Source organism: Heterodontus francisci, chromosome 36, assembly GCF_036365525.1.
Source record: "Heterodontus francisci isolate sHetFra1 chromosome 36, sHetFra1.hap1, whole genome shotgun sequence".
Lineage (NCBI taxonomy): Eukaryota > Metazoa > Chordata > Chondrichthyes > Heterodontiformes > Heterodontidae > Heterodontus > Heterodontus francisci.
Window position 1 is genome coordinate 50,122,057 of NC_090406.1, and position 22,947 is coordinate 50,145,003.

General features: G+C 48.4%; 1 protein-coding gene across 1 annotated transcript in view; it reads right to left on the reverse strand.

Moving 5' to 3' along the window:
• Window positions 1-22,947, reverse strand: part of LOC137351810 (lipoprotein lipase-like) — a 45,856-nt gene that overhangs the window by 7,675 nt on the left and 15,234 nt on the right. The window contains exons 3-9 of the mRNA XM_068016664.1: window positions 22,672-22,851; window positions 22,458-22,569; window positions 21,837-22,070; window positions 17,367-17,609; window positions 13,788-13,908; window positions 6,443-6,682; window positions 4,976-5,077 (exon numbers count right to left, since the gene is read on the reverse strand). Of these exons, the coding sequence (XP_067872765.1) occupies window positions 4,976-5,077; window positions 6,443-6,682; window positions 13,788-13,908; window positions 17,367-17,609; window positions 21,837-22,070; window positions 22,458-22,569; window positions 22,672-22,851 (1,232 nt within the window). The remainder of the gene's footprint in view (window positions 1-4,975; window positions 5,078-6,442; window positions 6,683-13,787; window positions 13,909-17,366; window positions 17,610-21,836; window positions 22,071-22,457; window positions 22,570-22,671; window positions 22,852-22,947) is intronic.

Sequence of the window (22,947 nt, forward strand, 5' to 3'; positions counted from 1 at the left end):
CTTCCTGGTCTGGCTTTTGGGCTCAGGTCAGGTCGGGCCGGGTCGGGTTGGGCTCGGGTCAGGCTGGGTCCAGGACGGACACACACAGCAAGAAGTGTTAAAAGTAAAAAAGCCTACCTCAGCTGGGAGTCTGGGACGTCATGGAGGGAAACTCTGAGTCTGCGCAGTGAGCGAGTGAGCATCTCTATGACGTCATCGCGCTCATGCTGCAGCTTCCTGCAGATTCGGAGTGGCAAGGTAGGTAAAGAGAACATTCCGGTGGTCAGGTCGGGCTCAGGTCAGGTCGGGTCGGGTACGGTCGGGCATGGGAAAAAAAATGGAGGGACTCAGGCCGGGTCGGGCTCAGGTCTGATTTGGTTCTGTTGGGTTCGGGTCGGGTTTTTCATCGTGACCTGCGCAGGCCTTTACTTTCACCCCCCTTGCTTATCAAGAATCTAGCTCTGCCTTAAAAATGTTTAAAGACTCTGCTTTCACTGCCTTTTGAGGAAGAGAGTTCCAAAGACTCACGACCCTCTGAGAGAAAAACAATTCTCCTCATCTCTGTCTTAAATGGGCGACCCCTGATTTTTAAACAGTGACCCCTGGTTCAAGATTCTCCCAAAAGGGGAAACATCCTTTCCACATTCACCCTGTCAAGACCCCTCAGGATCTTAAATGTTTCAATCAAGTTGCCTCTTACTCTTCTAAACTCCAGCGGATACAAGCCTAGCCTGTCCAATCATTCCTCATAAGACAACCTACCCATTCCAGGTATTAGTCTGGTACGTTCTACAGATCCAAGAATTTTCTCTTTTGAGCAGAACAGCGTGTTTAGATCTACATCTTATTGGAAAAGTGGATGAAATCAAGCAACAAGAATCCAAGAGCCACTTTCAAGCAGAATTTCCAAAACTGTTTTCGCATCTTGGGAGAGTTAAGACCGATTACAGCATGACGTAGAGAGAAGATGCTAAACTGACATGAATCTTTAGGCCCAAGAAGATACCACAGCCATTGATGAAGCAAGTCCAAATACAGCGAGAAGAGATGGCAAGGATGGAAGTCATTTCTCCTGTCATGAAACCAACAAAGTGGTGTTCAGGAATTGTTCCAATTCCCAAACCAAACGGTACTCTTCGCATTTGTGTAGACCTCACTCAGCTTAACAAGGCGGTCGCAAGCAAAATTCAACCAATGTCCTCCGTAGACGAAGGTTTAGGAACATAGGAGCAGGAGTAGGCCATTCAGCCCATCGAGCCTGCCCCACCATTCAATATGATCATGGCTGATCATCCACTTCAATGCCTTTTTCCCACACTATCCCCATATCCCCTTTGTCATTTGTATTTAGAAATCTGTCAATCTCTGCTTTAAACGTACTCAGTGACTGAGTTTCCACAGCCCTCTGGGGTAGAGAATTCCAAAGATTCACAACCCTCTGAGTAAAAACATTTCTCCTCATCTCTGTCCTAAGTGATTTCCCCCTTATTTTGAAATTGTGTCTCCTGGTTCTAGATTCCCCAACCAGGGGAAACATCTTACCTGCATCCCTGTCTATCCCTTTAAATATTTTGTAGGTTTCAATGAGATCACCTCTCATTCTTCAAAACTCTAGAGAATACAGGCCCAGTTTCCCCAATCTCTCTTCATAGGACAGTCCCACCATCCCGGGAACAAGTCTGGTGAACCTTCTGGTTAAATCTAATGAGATTCACGTACGACACAGTATATATACAAGGCAAGATGCACATTTCTGCTGATTCTTTATCCAGAGCTACTGTTGACCATCCTACACAACAGGATGTTAACTTCGTTGACGAGATTGAGTCATTCTCACAGTTCACTGCATCGTAATGGCCGACAAATTCACAAAAACTCCAAGAAATTCATCATGCTCAGAGGGAGATGGGGAATGCATCCGAATGCACCAATATTACAGGCAAGGTTGGCTGCACCAACATCCCAGTGGTAATGAAAATCTTTCTCGAATTCAGGAAGCACATCACAATCATGGATGATGATTTCCTGGTGTATAACAACAGGCTGGTAATTCCACTCTCACTCCGGACAGATATCTTGGAAAGATTATATCAGGGCCCCATGAGTATCGCAAAACGCAGAGCACGGGTTCAGTCGTCTGTCTGGTGGCCAGGGATATCCAGAGATATAGAACAGATGATCTCCAATTGCCAGGTATGCGCAGTGTACAGACCAGACCAGAGGAAACCCCTCATATTGACACCATTTCCAACCAGACCATGGGAACGTCTAGGGATGGATCTATTTATGTGTCAGGGGGAATCCTACATGATCATGATTGACTATTTTTCAAAATGGACTGAAGTTAAATGGTTGCATAGAATGACTACCGAATCTGTAATTCGAGCTTTACAGGAGATGTTTGCAATGCATGGCATTCCTGACAAAGTTATGTAAGATAATGGGCCACAGTCTGTAAACAAATACTTCACGCAGTTTATGGGAAAATGTGGATTTGTATATCTTACAAGTTCCCCAAGATATCCTCAATCTAATGGTGAAGTGGAAAGAGGAGTCAGAACCATTAAAGCATTTTTTTTTATTCATTCACGGGATGTGGGCGACGCTGGCCAGGCCAGCATTTATTGCCCATCCCTAATTGCCCTTGAGAAGGTGGTGGTGAGCTGCCTTCTTGAACTGCTGCAGTCCATGTGAGGTAGGCACACCCACAGTGCTGTTAGGAATGGAGTTCCAGGATTTTGACCCAGTGACAGTGAAGGAACGGCGATATAGTTCCAAGTCAGGATGGTATGTGACTTGGACGGGAACTTGCAGGTGGTGATGTTCCCATGCATCTGCTGCTCTTGTCCTTTGAGGTGGTAGAGGTCGCGGGTTTGGAAGGTGCTGTCTAAGGAGCCTTGGTGAGTTGCTGCAGTGCATCTTGTAGATGGTACACACTGCTGCCACTGTGCATCGGCGGTGGAGGGAGTGAATGTTTGTAGATGGAGTGCCAATAAAGTGGGCTGCTTTATCCTGGATGATGTCGAGCTTCTTGAGTGTTGTTGGAGCTGCACTCATCCAGGCAAGTGGAGAGTATTCCATCACACTCCTGACTTGTGCTTTGTAGATGGTGGACAGGCTTTGGGGAGTCAGGAGGTGAGTTACTCACCGCAGGATTCCTAGCCTCTGACCTGTTCTTGTAGCCACGGTATTTATATGGGATATTCCAGTTCAGTTTCTGGTCAATGGTGGCCCCTAGGATGTTGATAATGGGGGATTCAGCGATGGTAATTCCGTTGAATGTCAAGGGGAGATGGTTAGATTCTCTCTTGTTGGAGATGGTCATTGCCTGTCACTTGTGTGGCATGAATGTTACTTGTTAAAGATAAACAAAGACTTTCAAATTGCACTCTTAATCTACAGATCTACTCCATTGCTGTGTGGATTAACACCATCAGAGCTGTTGATGAGGAGGAAGCTCAAAACTCAACTTCCTATCTTACCCAAAAAACTACTTCCAGGGCTAGAATTATCAGAGAGTTCAAGACAGAGAGAAGTCTTATAGGAAACAACAAGCTCAGAATTACAATAGGCGTTATCGTACCAGAAACCTACCCAAGTTGACGGAAGAACAAAAGGTATGGATATGAGACCAAGGCAGAGGAGGAACAATTATCCAAAGAGTTGAAAATCATCAGAGATTTTATTTAGTTCACTCTCCAGAAGGTGATATCGGAGAACCTTATCCCTATTCCTCAAAGACGTCAATCAGTTAGATATTTGGATGAACCAGATGTTGATCCTGAAGTTCAGAGAAAACCAGATTCTACAAACCTCAATGAAGACCAGCCAAATCAACGAACAGGAGTTCAGAGAAAGAGTGCTGATCTTCCGAGTCCGACAAGAACACGATCAGGGAGAGTTGTGAAATCTCCTGACAGATTGAATCTGTGATGTCAGAGACTTGGGGGGAGATGGGGTAGTATGTAAAGTCAAAATGAATGTGTATATCTAAAAATATATGGACAAAGACTACAAAGATGTAGTATAGGGTGATGATGATGTAAGAGATCACATGTGTAATAGGCTTGGGGAGAAGCAAGAAGCATCATGAGAAATAGCAACAAGACAGGCTTATGGAAAGTGTAAATAGCCCATGTAAATATAATAAATGAGTTACTGTTCAGATTTACATTGACTCCGAGACCTCTGTAAACAAAGCTCAACCTAGAATCTGAAATGCCAGCAACAATATACAACAGACACGAACCCAAACATGGCAGAGATTAAAGACACATATCTGTACAGGCAGTGAAACCCATCTTTGAGCCTAGAGACCATCCCACAATTGGGCCTTAGCCCTAGTTGACATGTTTTACCCATCCCCCACTTTACTGATTGCCAACCAGTGAGAGGACCTAAAGCACCTGTTAGGCCCCACATTCATATATGTTTTAGGCAGACACCTGGGATGCCCATAAAACAGCCATTACATCTGCAGATGTCAGATGGTGTACCCCAAAATTGGTCCCTTTTGCCCGCAAAATGAGGGTATCCAGGACTAAGCTCTACCCCATAGGCTTTGGTTCATAAGAACTCAGTCTGGTTGAGAAGACGAGCACAGAAATTGGGAGAAAGCCTGAACTGGAACAGAAACTTGGCGGTAAATCATTAGCATCATTGATCTTCCTCCCTAGTTTGATTCTCAGAGTCCAATACTAACTTCCGGAAAACTGGACAACGGGGTTTGTATAGATTCCACTCCTGCACCTGAAGTTTGGGAGGAAAGCAGGGGTCTAAACGGATTTTAATCGCACAATCCTGAGCCTAAGAGCTTGGAGCAGAGTCGGATCCCTAGATGTAAGCTCTGCAGCAGTTTTATATCACAAGCCAATGATGTTGGGAAGATGAATGGAGCTCAGTGACTTCTGCTGGTCAGATGTAAGAGGTGTCAATGGTTTTTGGAGATGGAGGAAAGAAGACAAGAAATTCAGAGTTAGTTGCAGCTCATCCTTACCTCACAGTGGATGCTAGCTTGAGGCTGGCTGGACATTTGACCAAGGTGGCTTCCTGAGAGGAGGAGATTCCAACGGAGGAGTCCTTTAAACAGAACACCATTCTAGAGAGGCAGAGACAGGTAGTGTATGGATCATAATAGAAAACCAAGCAGATTTCAATATAACTAAATAGAAAAGACAAGTCAAATTGCTTAATTTCTTAATATCTCATTAGCACCAAACCCTTGGATGTGACAATCATCTTTTTCTCATATTTACATATTTTAAAAAATATTTTCACTTATGTATTCTCCATTAATCTGACCCCACAAAGACGGGTCATCAGGGCTGGATTTTACGCTCCAGTTGAATGCGGGATCATTGGCGGGGGGGGGAGGGGTGGTGAGGCTGGAGAATCCCTGCGGAGCTGTCCGCCACAGAACCCGGTGCTTAATGCTCATTTCCGATTTTGTCGGAGGTGCCAAAGTACCATGGTGGCACTGCCACCCCGACGTGACGGCATCATCATTTAAATGTTTTACATACGGTTTTACATACATTTGAATGTCATTCACCCCAATTCAACGAGGCGTTCTCAATTTTGTGTTTGACGTGTGGCACTCACGTGCCTTCAGTTTCATGTCTTTCAAAAGTTACTGCCACTGAGGCGAGAGTCCTCGGTGCCTCAAGAGGGAAGATAACTTCACCGGAGTTATGTAGGAGAAGTGGGGTTTGTAGCCGGTATTGCCGCTATGCTGACTCAGTCAGGGGACTGTTTGTCAAGGTGGTGGGGGAGCTCTGCAAGTGCATTGTGAGTGAAGGAGGGGAACTCGGAGAATGTATAGGTTGTGTTTGTCAGGGGGGATATTACAGGATAGTTTAAATAATGTTGGTAATGATGGCTTGCAGTGCTGATGGGACGAAGCTCAGCATCAGTAGAAAACTGCTATCTCAGTTCAGGTGAATTAATGGAGATTGTTCCAGAGGTTCCGCAGACAGAGATGGGGCTGGTGTATCGAGAAATTCCACTGTTGTATCCCAATGATGACATAAATGAAACTATATGGCAGGCGTAATTCAGAGGTGTATTTAAAAGGAAGCTAGGTAAGCACATGAGGGAGAAAGGACTAGAAGGATATGCTGATAGGGTTAGATGAGGAGAGGTGGGAGGAGGCTCGTGTGAAGCATAAACACTGGCATGGACCAGTTGGGCCGAATAGCCTGTTTCTGTGCTGTAAACTCTATGTAATTCTACTTCTGTCACACAAGACAAGGCCAATAATAGCCATTGTTTTCTCCAGAGCACCAGTGCTGAGGGGAAGTCCGTCAATGATCTACACCACATTCTGTTAATCGCCTGTTTATATCTCAAGAGAGTACGATCAACTGCTCTTTGTACCTCTGATTGAGCTGATGGTCCCTCTCAGATGAATCAAAGCACAGCAAGTTAGCTTAGAGAAACTCTGTGTTCAAATCATCCTCCTTACTTTTTTTGCGTTTCTCCAGACTTCACCCGGATCCTTCGCACATGGATATCGGAGCTGGAAATGACTGAGGTGGTCCAGAGTGGCAGCTTGTACCAGGCGATGGAACTTTTCATCCTTTTCCACAGTGAATTCCACGTTAAGGAGGACTCCCACTTAAACTTAATCAGTAATAGATCTCCAATGTCCACCTCAGTCACCAGCAGGAATGAATGGGTTTTGTTGGGTGCAAACCTTTCCACACTAAATAAAGTAATGAGAGAAGCTGAGTGAGAATTGCTAGCTTTGCAGAAGGGAGGACAAGTTACTGGAGATGTAAATGCTTGAGGTACCAACTATGATTTGAAATTATTGGCCATGGGGAGGGCGTGGTTGATATAAACTCTTGTCACATTGAGTATTCAGCAGTTTAAGTATGGTGGGTGGCACAGAAACTTCAAGACTCACATGACATTAAGCGGCAGTATATCGTCAGGGGCAATGCCACCCCATGGAGATTCCCTCATTGCATTTGTGTTGCTGTGGTAGAAAGGTCTTTCCCCAGGATGGTGAAAAATTAGTTCTCATGGGGTCCCTCTTGTCAGTTTGGCACTGCCATAGTTAGCGCAAGGTTGGTCACACCTATTCCTCTCAGGGCTAACAGACCAATGATGTTAGGTTCAAGTGGGCCGGTGTCAAAGATACAGAGTGGAAATTATTTCCGATTGTCTGTGATTAACTGACATCAACATGAAGAAAACAGAAGTTGTGAAATAGAAATGAAATCAAAAACTGAAAATAGGGAAATGGAAAAAATCCCAATCAAGATGATAAATCAGACCATCACAAAATAAAGAGCTATATTATCATCCAAATCAGCTACACGTTTTGTGCCCTTATAAGTTCCAACTTGAACATGGGACTCTCACATCACTCAGTAACACAAAGGTATCACTGGTAATTACTGACTTTCAAACCTCCAGGCCTTGTAACCCAACTGACCCTATAATTGAATACAGGAGTGTAATGAACTAGTAATCCTAAAAGTCTGGATTAATAATCCTGCAAATGTGAGTTCAAATCCCACCACAGCAGTTTAACAATTTGAAATGGTTACAGTACAGAAAGCGACAATTCCCCCCAGACTAGTCTGTGCTGGCCGGCTCTCGCCAAGAGAAATTTAGCTAGTCCCACTCCCCTGCCCTTTCTTCGTAGCTCTGCAAATCTTTTTCCTTCAGGTGCTTATCCAATTCTCATTTGAAGGCCTCAATTGAATCTGCCTCTACCACACTCTCAGACAGTGCATTCCAGATCCTAAACACTCACTGTGTAAAAATGTTCTTCCTCATGTTGCCTTTGGTTCATTTGTCAATCACTTTAAATCTGTGTCCTCTGGTTCTCGACTGTTCTGCCAATAGGAACAGTTTCTCTCTCTCTACGCTGTTCAGACCCCTCATGATTTTGAAGACCTCTATCAAATCTCCTCTGATCTTCTCTTCTCTAAGGAGAACAGCCCCAGTTTCTCCAATCTATCCATGCAACTGAAGTCCCTCGTCCCTGAAACCATTCTCGTGAATCTTTTCTGCATCCTCTCTAAAGCCTTCACATCTTTCCGAAAGTGTGGTGCCCAGAATTGGGCACAATACTCCAGTTGAGGCCAAACCAGTGTTTTATGCAGGTTCACCATAACTTCCTTGTTTTTGTACTCTATGCTTCTATTTATAAAGCCCAGGATCCCATATGTTTTATTAATCTCTTTCTCAACCTGCCTTGCCACCTTCAACAATTTGTGCACATATACCCCCAGAACCCACAGTTCCTGCGCCCCCTTTAGAATTGTATCCTTTAATTGATATTGCCTTTCCTCATTGTTCCTATGAAACTGTATCATTTCACATGTCATTGCATTAAATTTCATCTGCCCTATGTCTGCCATTCTACCAGTCTGTCTATGTCCTTTTGAAGTCCATCACTATCCTTCTCACAGTTCACAATCCTTCCACGTTTTGTGTCATCTGCTCTGAACTTTCTACATTCAGCCTCGTTCTCATCTGTGTTATCAACCTTTCATCTTCCACATGCCCACTTTTTCTGCTTCATCTTATTGTCTATTTCTGTCGTCATCCAGGGAGCTCTGGTTTCGGTTGTCCTACCTTCTCCCTTGTGAGATTTACCTCGACTGTACCCAAACCATCTCCTCCTTAAAAACAGCCCACTGCTCTGTTACAGTTTTCCTGCCAATCTTTGATTCCAATTTACTGAGACAGATCCATTCTCACCTCATTGAAATTGGCCCTCCTCCAATTAAATATTTTTACTCTGGATTGCTCCTTGTCCTTCTCCACAGCTAATTTAAAGCTGATGATGCTATCACTGCCTCACTCCCTAGATCCAGATCGAGCAATGTCTCCTTTCTCATTGAGGTAGAAACATACTGATCAAGAACATTCTCCTGAACACATTTCAGAAACACTTGCTCCTGTCTGCGCTTCAGACTATTACAATCCCAGTCTATATTACAATAATTGAAGACCCCCATTATAACTACTCTATAGTTCTTGCACCTCTCTAATTTCCTTGCAAATCTTCCTTGCAAAAAGGGACAGTGATGAGGGGAGGGGGTGAAAGAAGGGACAGTGATGGGGGAGGGGGTGAAAGAAGGGACAGTGATGGGGGAGGGGGTGAAAGGAGGGACGGTGATGGGGGGAGGGGGTGAAAGAAGGGAAAGTGATTAGGGGAGGGCTGAAAGAAGGGACATTTATTAGGGGAGGGGGTAAAAGGAGGGACGGTGATAGGGGGAGGGGGTGAAAGAAGGGACAGTGATTAGGGGAGGGGCTGAAAGAAGGGACATTTATTAGGGGAGGGGGTAAAAGGAGGGACGGTGATGGGGGGAGGGGGTGAAAGATGGGACAGTGATGGGGGAGGGGGTGAAAGGAGGGACGGTGATGGGGGGAGGGGGTGAAAGGAGGGACGGTGATGGGGGGAGGGGGTGAAAGAAGGGACAGTGATGGGGGAGGGGGTGAAAGAAGGGAAAGTGATTAGCGGAGGGGGTGAAAGGAGGGACGGTGATAGGGGGAGGGGGTGAAAGAAGGGAGAGTGATTAGGGGAGGGGCTGAGAGAAGGTACAGTGATAGGGGGAGAGGGTGAAAGGAGGGACAGTGATTCGGGGAGGGGGTGAAACGAGGGACAGAGATTAGGGGACGGGCTGAAGGAAAGAACAGTGATTAGGGCAGGGGGCGAAAGAAGGGAAAGTGATTAGGGGAGGGGGTGAAAGGAGGGACAATGATGGGGGAGGGGGTGAAAGAAGGGAGAGTGATTAGGGGAGGGGCTGAAAGAAGGGCCATTTATTAGGGGAGGGGGTGAAAGGAGGGACAGTGCTGGGCGGAAGGGGTGATAGGAGGGACAGTGATGGGGGGAGGGGGTGAAAGAAGGGACAGTGATGGGGGAAGGGGTGAAAGGAAGGACAGTGATGGGGGGAGGGGCTGAAAGAAGGGACAGTGATTAGGGGAGGTGGTGAAAGGAGGGACGGTGATGGGGGGAGGGGCTGAAAGAAGGGACAGCGATTAGGGGAGGGGCTGAAAGAAGTGACAGTGATGGGGGGAGGGAGTGAAAGTAGGGACAGTGATGGGGGAGGGGGTGAAAGAAGGGACAGTGATGGGGGGAGGGGGTGAAAGAAGGGACAGTGATTAGGGGAGGGGGTGAATGGAGGGACAGTGATTAGGGGAGGGGGTGAAAGAAGGGACAGTGATGGGGGGAGGGTGTGAAAGAAGGGACATGATGGGGGGGGCTGAAAGAAGGGACAGTGATTGGGGGAGGGGGTGAATGGAGGGACAGTGATTAGGGGAGGGGGTGAAAGAAGGGACAGTGATGGGGGGAGGGGGTGAAAGAAGGGACATGATGGGGGAGGGGTTGAAAGAAGGGACAGTGATTGGGGGAGGTGGTGAAAGAAGGGACAGTAATTGGGGGAGGGATTGAAAGGAGGGACAGTGATGGGGTAAGGGGGGGAAAGGAGGGACAGTGATGGGGGGAGGGGGTGAAAGAAGGGACATTGATTAGGGGAGGGGGTGAATGGAGGGACAGTGATTAGGGGAGGGGGTGAAAGAAGGGACAGTGATGGGGGAGGGGGTGGAAGAAGGGAAAGTGATGGGGGGAGGGGGTGAAAGAAGGGAGAGTGATTAGGGGAGGGGGTGAAAGAAGGGAGAGTGATTAGGGGAGGGGCTGAAGTAAGGGACAGTGATGGGGGGAGGGGGTGAAAGAAGGGAGAGTGATTAGGGGAGGGGTGAAAGGAGGGACAGTGATGGGGGGAGGGGGTGAAAGAAGGGACAGTGATTAGAGGAGGGGGTGAAAGGAGGGACAGTGATGGGGGGAGGGGGTGAAAGAATGGACAGTGATTAGGGCAGGGGCTGAAAGAAGGGACAGTGATTAGGGGAGGGGGTGAAAGGAGGGACTGTGATGGGGGGAGGGGGTGAAAGGAGGGACATTGATTAGGGGAGGGGGTGAAAGGAGGGACAGTGGTTAGGGAAGGGGGTGAATGGAGGGACAGTGATTAGGGGAGGGGGTGAAAGAAGGGACAGTGATGGGGGAGGGTGTGAAAGGAGGGACAGTGATTGGGGGAGGGAGTGAAAGGAGGGACAGTGATTAGGGGAGGGGTGAAAGAAGGGACGGTGATGGGGGAGGGGGTGAAAGAAGGGAGAGTGATTAGGGGAGGGGCTGAAAGAAGGGAGAGTGATTAGGGGAGGGGCTGAAGGAAGGGACAGTGATGGGGGGAGGGGGTGAAAGAAGGGAGAGTGATTAGGGGAGGGGCTGAAGGAAGGGACAGTGATTGGGGGAGGGAGTGAAAGGAGGGACAGTGATGGGGGAGGGGGTGAAAGAAGGGACAGTGATTAGGGGAGGGGGTGAAAGGAGGGACAGTGATGGGGGGAGGGGGTGAAAGAAGGGACAGTGATTGGGGGAGGGGGTGAATGGAGGGACAGTGATTAGGGGAGGGCGTGAAAGAAGGGACAGTGATGGGGGGAGGGGGTGAAAGAAGGGACAGTGATTAGAGGAGGGGGTGAAAGGAGGGACAGTGATGGGGGGAGGGGGTGAAAGAAGGGACAGTGATTAGGGGAGGGGCTGAAGTAAGGGACAGTGATGGGGGGGTGGTGAAAGAAGGGACATTGATTTGGGGAGGGGGTGAATGGAGGGACAGTGATGGGGGAGGGTGTGGAAGAAGGGACAGTGATGGGGGGAAGTGGTGAAAGGAGGGACAGTGATGGGGGAGGGGGTGGAAGAAGGGAAAGTGATGGGGGAGGGAGTGAAAGAAGGGAGAGTGATTAGGGGAGGGGCTGAAGGAAGGGACAGTGATTGGGGGAGGGAGTGAAAGGAGGGACAGTGATGGGGGAGGGGGTGAAAGAAGGGACAGTGATTAGGGGAGGGAGTGAAAGGAGGGACAGTGATGGGGGGAGGGGGTGAAAGAATGGACAGTGATTAGGGCAGGGGCTGAAAGAAGGGACAGTGATCAGGGGAGGGGGTGAAAGGAGACACAGTGATGGGGGGAGTGGGTGAAAGGAGACACAGTGATGGGGGGAGTGGGTGAAAGAAGGGACAGTGATGAGGGAGGGGGTGAAAGAAGGGACGGTGATTAGGGGAGGGGGTGAAAGGAGGCACAGTGATGGGGGGAGTGGGTGAAAGGAGGGACAGTGATGGGTGAGGGGGTGAAAGGAGGGACATTGATTAGGGGAGGGGGTGAAAGGAGGGACAGTGGTTAGGGAAGGGGGTGAAAGGAGGGACAGTGATTAGGGGAGGGGGTGAAAGAAGGGACAGTGATGGGGGAGGGTGTGGAAGAAGGGACAGTGATGGGGGGAAGTGGTGAAAGGAGGGACAGTGATGGGGGGAAGGGGTGAAAGGAGGGACAGTGATGGGGGAGGGTGTGGAAGAATGGACAGTGATGGGGGGAAGTGGTGAAAGGAGGGACAGTGATGGGGGGAAGGGGTGAAAGGAGGGACAGTGATGGGGGAGGGTGTGGAAGAATGGACAGTGATGGGGGGAAGTGGTGAAAGGAGGGACAGTGATGGGGGGAAGTGGTGAAAGGAGGGACAGTGATGGGGGGAAGGGGTGAAAGGAGGGACAGTGATGGGGGGAAGGGGTGAAAGAAGGGACAGTGATGGGGGAGGGTGTGGAAGAAGGGACAGTGATGGGGGGAAGTGGTGAAAGGAGGGACAGTGATGGGTGAGGGGGTGAAAGGAGGGACATTGATTAGGGGAGGGGGTGAAAGGAGGGACGGTGATTAGGGGAGGGTGTGGAAGAAGGGACAGTGATGGGGGGAAGTGGTGAAAGGAGGGACAGTGATGGGTGAGGGGGTGAAAGGAGGGACATTGATTAGGGGAGGGGGTGAAAGGAGGGACAGTGGTTAGGGAAGGGGGTGAAAGGAGGGACAGTGATTAGGGGAGGGGGTGAAAGAAGGGACAGTGATGGGGGAGGGTGTGGAAGAAGGGACAGTGATGGGGGGAAGTGGTGAAAGGAGGGACAGTGATGGGTGAGGGGGTGAAAGGAGGGACATTGATTAGGGGAGGGGGTGAAAGGAGGGACAGTGGTTAGGGAAGGGGTGAAAGGAGGGACAGTGATTAGGGGAGGGTGTGGAAGAAGGGACTGTGATGGGGGGAAGTGGTGAAAGGAGGGACAGTGATGGGTGAGGGGCGGTGAAAGGAGGGACATTGATTAGGGGAGGGGGTGAAAGGAGGGACAGTGGTTAGGGAAGGGGGTGAAAGGAGGGACAGTGATTAGGGGAGGGGGTGAAAGAAGGGACAGTGATGGGGGAGGGTGTGGAAGAAGGGACAGTGATGGGGGGAAGTGGTGAAAGGAGGGACAGTGATGGGGGGAAGGGGTGAAAGGAGGGACAGTGATGGGGGAGGGTGTGGAAGAATGGACAGTGATGGGGGGAAGTGGTGAAAGGAGGGACAGTGATGGGGGAAGTGGTGAAAGGAGGGACAGTGATGGGGGGAAGGGGTGAAAGAAGGGACAGTGATGGGGGAGGGTGTGGAAGAAGGGACAGTGATGGGGGAGGGTGTGGAAGAAGGGACAGTGATGGGGGGAAGTGGTGAAAGGAGGGACAGTGATGGGGGGAAGGGGTGAAAGGAGGGACAGTGATGGGCGGAAGGGGTGATAGGAGGGACAGTGATGGGGGGAGGTGGTGAAAGGAGGGACAGTGATGGGGGTGAGGGGTGAAAGGAGGGACAGTGATGGGGGGAGGGGCTCAAAGAAGGGACAGTGATGGGGGGAGGGGGTGAAAGAAGGGACATTGATCGGGCCCTGTCCCTCGGCCAAATGAAGACCGAGTTCAAATGTATGAAGTGGCGATAGTTTAAACACGGTTGGGTGGAGTTATACTCACAGTTCAATGTGAACATCTTCAACGTCATCCTTAGTCCCATGAAGGGACATGGAGAGTGTGGGGTCGAGGTCAAAATGGCTGATTTTGCTGGAGAAGTGGATCTTCAGCTGGTAATGATAAACTGGGAAGGAGAGGAAGAAGCTGGTTAGTGGTCAGTGATTGCAGCTTCCCCTCAATGCAGATGAAGTTGGCACTGCAGACCTCAGTGCTTCTCCTGTGACACCCTCTCTTTGCTCATTACTGCCTCCTCCAGTGGGTCCACAACCAATGTTGTTGTATCTTGCCCTCAGAGAACAGTAGGAAGTAGTGCAAGGATTCACAGGCTGATTAACAATCTGACAGGCGGTGATGTCAATGCTGTTTCCATAGATGTAACCATCTCTATATGATCTGATTGTGGGGGGGGGGGGTGGGGGAGGGATTTATCCTGAAGGGCAGGAGGGTTTAATGGGCTCCCACAACCCATTCGATGGGGGTTCACCCGCACCCACCTTCTGGCAATGCTAACACTGAGCAAAAAGCTCGATCCACAACCAAGTGGTATCCTCAGTTCATGGACACTTGGGAGTGACCAATGGAGAGGACCACATCCCACCCCACCCCGCCTTCGCCCCATTATATGCTTCCCCATCCAACACCAGAGTATCACAACCCAGCAGAGCAGGGGGAGAGCTCAAACCTGTATCCATCCACGTTGTGCCAAAGGAAAACAAGGGTTTGAGAACACTCCTTGAAATATCTTGGGATATTTTATTATGTTAAAGGTGCCATATAAGTGCAAGTTGTTGTTGTTGGCCAGAGGTTTTTTTCACAATGAAAGGACAATTCATGGTTGTGCAATAGAATACAATCATAGAATGGTTACAGCTCAGAAGGAGTCCATTTGGTCTATCAAGCCTGTGCCTGCTCTCTGCTAGAGCAATTCACCCAAGCCCAGCCCCCCTTGCCCTTTCCCATAGTCCTGCACATGTTTTCTCTTCAGAGAATAATCCAGTTCTCTTTTGAAGGCCTCGAATCAATCTGCCTCATTCACACTCTCAGGCAGAGCATTCCAGATATGAAATCAACACAATTACACTCATTACAGAATATCCCTCAAACTGGGGCTCAGCCATATCACCGCAATCCACACCAGCAACTACATCCCACTCCACACCGGCAACTACATCCCACTCCACGCCGGCAACTACATCCCACTCCACGCCGGCAGCTACATCCCACTCCACGCCGGCAGCTACATCCCACTCCACGCCGGCAGCTACATCCCACTCCACGCCGGCAGCTACATCCCACTCCACGCCGGCAGCTACATCCCACTCCACGCCGGCAGCTACATCCCACTCCACGCCGGCAGCTACATCCCACTCCACGCCGGCAGCTACATCCCACTCCACGCCGGCAGCTACATCCCACTCCACGCCGGCAGCTACATCCCACTCCACGCCGGCAGCTACATCCCACTCCACGCCGGCAGCTACATCCCACTCCACGCCGGCAGCTACATCCCACTCCACGCCGGCAGCTACATCCCACTCCACGCCGGCAGCTACATCCCACTCCACACCGGCAGCTACATCCCACTCCACACCGGCAGCTACATCCCACTCCACACCGGCAGCTACATCCCACTCCACACCGGCAGCTACATCCCACACCACACCGGCAGCTACATCCCACACCACACCGGCAGCTACATCCCACTCCACACCGGCAGCTACATCCCACTCCACACCGGCAGCTACATCCCACTCCACACCGGCAGCTACATCCCACTCCACACCGGCAGCTACATCCCACTCCACACCGGCAGCTACATCCCACTCCACACCGGCAGCTACAGCCCACTCCACACCGGCAGCTACAGCCCACTCCACACCGGCAGCTACATCCCACTCCACATCATTAGGCTCATTGTGCCGATACTGGCTTTCTGTAAAACTATCTGCTTTTCAGCACAGTGGGGCGGCATAGTGGCGCAGTGGTTAGCACCGCAGCCTCACAGCTCCAGCGACCCGGGTTCAATTCTGGGTACTGCCTGTGTGGAGTTTGCAAGTTCTCCTTGTGTTTGCGTGGGTTTCCTCTGGGTGCTCCGGTTTCCTCCCACAGCCAAAAGACTTGCAGGTTGATAGGTAAATTAGCCATTATAAATTGCCCTTAGTATAGGTACGTGGTAGGGAAATATAGGGACAGGTGGGATGTGGTAGGAATATGGGATTAGTGTAGGATTAGTATAAATGGGTGGTTGATGGTCGGCACAGACTCGGTGGACCGAAGGGCCTGTTTCAGTGCTGTATCTCTAAACTAAACTTGTCCAGTTCCCTTTTGAAAGTTACTATTGAAAATGCTTCCACTGCCCTTCAGGCAGCACATTCCAGATCACAACTCACTGCATTAAATAAAATTCTCCTCAGCTCTCGTTTGGTTCTTTGGCCAATTACCTTCGATCCATCGGGTAGCAGGGTCATCAGAGACCCCAGGGGACAGTCGTCCCAGGCCCAGGTAATGGTCCGAGGCTCAGGGTTACGAGCCATGGCCAACGGTGGAAACTGCGAATTTTCGGTGGTGATGGTGGAAGAGCTAGAAGCTCGAGGGACAATGGCTGCTTACAGGCGAAGGATCCTTTGGGAAGAGGACTTTGTTTCCTTTAAAACACACAAGGAAGGCAAAAGGAAACCACCTCATGTACTTTTTCCCACAGTCTTATTGCTCATTTCTCATGGAAGTTAGAAAAAAATGGGAGGCTCTTACGAGCACTGAAGAGGAAAGCACAGGACCCGTGAAGCATGGAGAAATGAGCTGAGGATCTTGGGTAGATTACCACTACTACTTAAATCTGTGTCCCCTGGTTACTGACTCTCCTGCCACTGGAAACACTTTCTTCCTATTTACTCTATCAAGATTTTTCATGATTTTGAACCCTTCTATTAAATCCCCTCTCTGCTCAAAGGTGGACAATGCCCTAAAGGCTGTTGAAATTGGTACAGGCATTACATTCACGATGCAAGTGTACTCGATGATTTTAACCCTACCCACCTGACGGAAACTGGATGTCTGGGCGGTTTAAATACTCCGGGTGACTTTCCCCTCCTACTTCAAGCCAATCCTGATTTTAACCTGCTCTTCTGAGCAGGCAACACGGGCACCTATCTTAAGCTGGCAGGGTCTTCCTTTAATTATGCAGATTGGGCACCGAGCTCGATTTTAACTCTATCCTGAATGGGGAAGCTGTTGGGGGGGGAGGATCAGAACCAGAAGAGGCCCAAACAGCTCAGTTTTGTTTGCTCTCCTGTGGGTCCAGGAAGTGCAGGAGTGCTTCACTGGATTGTACATGGAAAAGTTAGGCGTCCCCCTGTCCCAGGTGCACCCCCTTCCCTCCCGTGAGATCCTCTGCATACTTGCTCCCTGAGATTTACCTTCTGCCACCCGAGCTTCCTCTCCTGGTCACCAGCCTTCAGCATTCTGTCGGGCAGCTCACCCGGGAGACGAGGACACCAAGGCCTCACAAAGACAGTTAGTGCTCTCTCCTCCCAGATCCCGCTCATAGTTAAAATTTAGAAACGCATACCTGCCCTGGCCTACCTCGGAAAGGCATGTCAGCCCTGGTCCTCAAGTACATCCTGGTGCTCCTCTTGCTGCGGACCCGATTGACATTGTAGCCCAGTGTGTTGCAGCGATTCTTGCGGCAGTTCAGACACATCCCTTTCTCAAAGGATCTGTGGTTGTTACAGCGAAACGCCTTGCAAGGCTGATCCTGGTACAATAGGGAATCGATGAATAGGTGGATCGAGCGTTCATGTTCACACTTCACAGCTTTTGAAAATGCTATGGGAAGAGAGGAACTTGGTAATAAATCTTGCTTACTTTGTACTGCACACTGAGGTTACAAATTCCAATCTGCAACAGGCATGAACTCAGGCTCTGTGGCATCACTAACTCCCTTAAATGGTCTGGACCACCTGCTTTATAACTCACATTAACTTCTACTGTCCTCTCTCTGCTAGTGTGCTGGGACAGTGAAACTCCCTTGTGAACTGGATACACAAGGTGCTGTATAAATGCACATTTGTTCTCTCTCAATACCATTTGCATCCATCTTCATGAATGTGATTCACTTTTCTTTAAAAGATAGGTGATGGTGCCAATACCCTATTACAGGTATCTGATGGCTACTTCCTTGGTATTAGCCAAAGGCTCATGTCCCTCTTGGCTGAGAATGGACTTAGGTCCTTATCTTTGAATACCATACCAGAGCAGAGAGGTAGAGACAATATAAGTTCGTTTTCAAATTGATTTGAACTCTTTAACAAGTGTTTTGGTCTGTTAGAGATAATCTCTCAGGTACAGCAGTACTGGTCACACCCACAAGTGGTCTGAGTGTCTTACGTTCCAAGTGACCTCACACTGCCCAATATCTAATTGGGCAGCACAGTGGCGCAGCGGTTAGCCCTGCAGCCTCACAGCTCTAGTGATCTGGGTTCGATTCTGGCTACTGCCTATGCAGAGTTTGCAAGTTCTCCCTGTGACTGTGTGGGTTTCTGCCGGGTGCTCTGGTTTACTCCCACAGCCAAAACAAAACTTGCAGGTTGATAGGTAAATTGGCCATTGTAAATTGTCCCTAGTGTCAGTAGGTGGTAGGAGAATGGTGGGGATGTGGTAGGGAATATGGGATTAGTATAAATGGGTGGTTGTTGGTTGGCACAGACTTGGTGGGCCACACAGCCTGTTTCAGTGCTGTATCTCCATGACCATGACTAATTGCATCACAGCGTAAGCCAGAGGTGTAACAATAAGACTTTCTTGTATCTAAGGTAGACATTGTGCCTTTCACAAGTATCTTTTCTCAATCAGCTGAACTGAGAACCACTTTAGTGAGACAAAACCAGATACGTAGAGTTAAACTGCTTCACTGAATATACAGGGTAACAATTGCAGTCACATTTCACCTTGAATCAACTACACGCCACACTAACCCTATTAATAGGCTTTCTTAAATTTTCCTGGTCATCTTCCTCACCGGCTCCGAGCTTCAGATGATTACTGTTCAGTTTTCAGTCCATTAACACCCTCTCTGTACTAACACTTTGTCTTTCACCACACTATTAACATACCATTTGCCTTTGCTCCATGACCTTCTGGTGACCTTGTCCTATCAACACCTTCTCTTTTGTTATCTCTTGCCTCACCCCCCGCTTTACTTGCTTAAACTCTTTTACATTTCTAATATTTTCCAATTCTGATGACCTGAAATGTTAACTCTGCTTCTCTCTCCACAGATGCTGCCAGACCGGCTGAGTATTTCCAGCATTTCTTGTTTTTATTTCAGATGATTGAGTTTCCCCTTGCTAGGCCCAGGCTTCCTCCCCAAACCAAGCTGACTGACTGCCCATGTATCCCTTTCTTTCCCCTTTCTTTCAAAGGAAGTGCAAGGTCTGTCCCTCTGACTGCTTCCCAATTCAGTGTTTCACCTACAGGTCTATCAATAAAAGGGCTGCTTTTCCTCCTGTACACCCAGCCCGGCCCCTTTAGGGCACAGGTTTAAAGAAATCACTTACTGGTACTCTCAGAATAAATAGGGACCATCCTGCTTCTCAATTCCTTTGCTTGTAGATTGTGTCCAGTTGTCATTTTACAAACTAGCGTTAATACATATTGTCTGTGCCTGACCCAACATCAGTTACACACTTTCTCCAAGTGGCTTCAACTTGTCACTTTTAAACTTGTGCTAAATCCCTGTTTTAAAACGGTTATGAAAACCCCACATGCCAAATGGAAAATATTAATTTCATCAAGTGGAACTTTGCCTGAGACTTTTACTGGAAATTGTTACAAATAACTTTTTGAAAAAGGAACAGCTAGCAGACAAGATGGCCATGAATATTTGCATGTGAAAAAACCAAAGGATTAGACTGGAGATAGACGCGTTTGACTCAGCCTAGCCAGAACGTTGGGGTGCTCTCTGATTCCAATTATTTGAGATAGCCTTATCAATGTGGTTATCAAAAGACATCGACGCCCATTGACTTTGAAAGAGCCAACCCCCATCCCCACCTCCCAAGTATGTCTGAACAGCTTGAGGGGAGAGCCTTGAATTTCAGAGAAAATTCCAGAAGCTTCTCATTAAAACACAAAATACATATCATATGACTGCTGTGCCACTCTGGAGATTGTGAGTGGTGACTCAGAAGGCAGACAGTAACTGAGACCCCATAAAGGGAACAGCTCTCTCTCTCTCCCTCTCTCCAGTAAAGACCCAGAGAAGCCTTGGCTGCATCTGCTAACACCTCAAATCTACAGACCAGCACAGCCAGCAACAAGGGGATAAGGATAAAGTCCCTCTTCTACCTTCCGGAAGCTGAGAAGCAAGCCCGAACTGTGCACACGGCCCAGCGAGGACTTCAGGTCTCCAATTTCAACTGAGAACTCTGGGACTGAGATTCAGTATTTCAATTTCATTTATTACGAACTCTACTCCAATCTCCCAACTCTGTTTTTCCCTCTGTAATCTACTTGTGTGTGTGTGTGTCTCTTGTGTGAATGTGGACGTGGAAACGTAGCATATTTTAGTAATTTTAACCAGTTTAGAGTGATAAGGATAATAAACTTACAACTTTCTTGTTTAAACTCAAGAAAACCTGTCTGATTGGTTCATTTGCAATTATATTAGAGGAACAGGAGCCAGCGCTAACTGAGGTAGTAAGTTCAACCACTGTGTTAAAAAAAGGATAAACCCTGTTGCGCTCAAACCAGAGAAGGGGCAAAAAGAGAGCCTGAGACCCCTTCTTCACCGGGTTGTAACAAAGCACAACACTTAATGGGCGGCACAGTGGCGCGGTGGTTAGCCTCACAGCTCCAGCGTCCCGGGTTCAGTTCTGGGTACTGCCTGTGTGGAGTTTGCAAGTTCTCCCCGTGACCGCGTGGGTTTCCGCCGGGTGCTCCGGTTTCCTCCCACAGCCAAAGACTTGCAGGTTAATAGGTAAATTGGCCATTGTAAATTGCCCCTAATGTAGGCATGTGGTAGGTGAATTGAGGGAAGGTGGGGATGTGGTAGGGAATATGGGATTAGTATAAATGGGTGGTTGATGGTTGGCACAGACTCGGTGGGCCAAAGGGCCTGTTTCAGTGCTGTATCTTTCTATGACAATCATAACTCATTTCTAAATTAGTTTTGTGAAGATAAAATAAAGTTTAAAAATCCCAAAAGGTGACAGATTCCAAACTGTGTTTATGTCCTTCCTGAGCAAAAGGTTCTGAGGGTGCTGGGAATGGAACACCTTTTGTACCATTTCCTGCACCTAGTGTCAGCATAAAGATGAATTACAACACAGATTCGTCACAGAATAAAGTACCCCTTACTCTCATCCTACAATGGGCCTTGATCCTTAAATCAGGATAGGGTCCTTGACTACATGTGCTGTAACATCGTTCAGGTTGCGACTGATAAGTTTGTGTTAATTTACCTTGCGAATCTACATCCACTAGACCTGGATAGTAATTTTCCAAACTATTTCACCTGCAGTCAAAATGGGAGACATTGATAGAGGCCATTCGCCCACTGTGCCTGTGCCAGTTCTTTGAAAGAGCTTTCCAATTAGTTCCACTCCCCTGCTCCCAAAGTCTCATTTTTTTTTTCCTTTTCAAGCATTTATCCAATTCCCTTTTGAAAGTTACTATTGAATCTGCTTTCACTGCTCTGTAAAGCAACACATTCCACATCACAATAATGCAATACAAAAAAAATCTCATCTCCCCTCTGATTCTTTTGCCAATTATCTTAAATCTGTGTCCTCTGTCTACTGACCCTCCTGCCAGTGGAAACAGGTTCTCCTTACTTCCCCCTTCAAAACCATTCATGATTTTGAACACCTCTATCAAATCTCCACTTAATCTTCTCCAGTATCTCCACACAACTGAAGTCTCTCACTCCTGGTACCACTAGTAAATCTCTTCTGCATCCTCTCCAAATTCTTGACATCCTTTATCCCATCGTCCAGGGTTGATTCTGAGAATGGAAACAACTCAGTCACTGTGCCGCCCAGTGTCCCCTCTTACCATAGATACCATACGTGGCAATGTTGTTCACAGCCTTCTGTAGGTCACAGCCGGGCTGGAAGCTGCCTCCGTTTGGGTAGATGTCGACATGTCCAATGGGCTGCCGAATCCCAATACTCATTCCCAGAGATTCCCTGGTGAAGGTGTGGAGAACGTCGACAAAAGTGGCATCATCCGGAGAAAGCCGGCCATCAGCTTGGGCTCCTTCAAACACTGGTCCAGCTGGGTCCAGCCCTAAAAGAGGGATTGTAAAATTGGAGTCAGATTTTAATGATATGCTTTTTCTCCAAACTTTGGTTGCCTCATTTTAAAATTGTTCTCTTTTCACTATCCCCATGGCCTCCTGGCAGTGCACTGTGGTATCCCATGATTAATACAGTCATTGACATTAGCATTGCCAGCATGGGGGAGGGGTTGTTGGACCATCTTCATTGAGCAGAGGTAGTGTCTGCCTCCACTTTGTGCCTTGCACTCAAGGTACAGCTGAGCTGGGATTGTGCCATGCAAAGAATTACCGGGCACAAATACACATCCTGCCATGAAATGCGCACCCATGATTCTGTGCACCACGATGGCCTGATCAAGGATATAAGCCAATCAGAAATGTTTCCACTGCACTACCTGTAATCCTGCCAATCTTATTGGCTGCGTGACTCCCTGCAAAGCCAGCCACATGAGCTCCAAGGCTATATCCAATCAGGTGCATCGTGTTGGGTGGAATGCTTTCTTGTTTCTACAAGGACCATAAAAACAGATGCTATTGGTTTAAAAGGAAATCACGTGACAAAGTAATTAAATGCACTTCTGTCAGCTGCTAGTGTTTCAACCTCCTCACCTCCAACCAGTCAATGAGCTTGGCGATGTCTTGACCAACCAACTTGGTATTCTGGGCTGCTATTGGGTAATGTTGGTGGGCACGATTGAGCCAATCCACAACGAGGACATTAGCATCAGGCTCTCTCTTGTACAGAGCGATGACTAACTTTTCAATCCAGCTCTCAAACATTCCACTCACCTGAAAATGTACAAACAAGGAGTCAGTCCCTGCCTGAACAAGTTCATCAGCAGTCTCAGAAACATTTGGAGTGCAGACTCTCCTTCCCTCTCACTT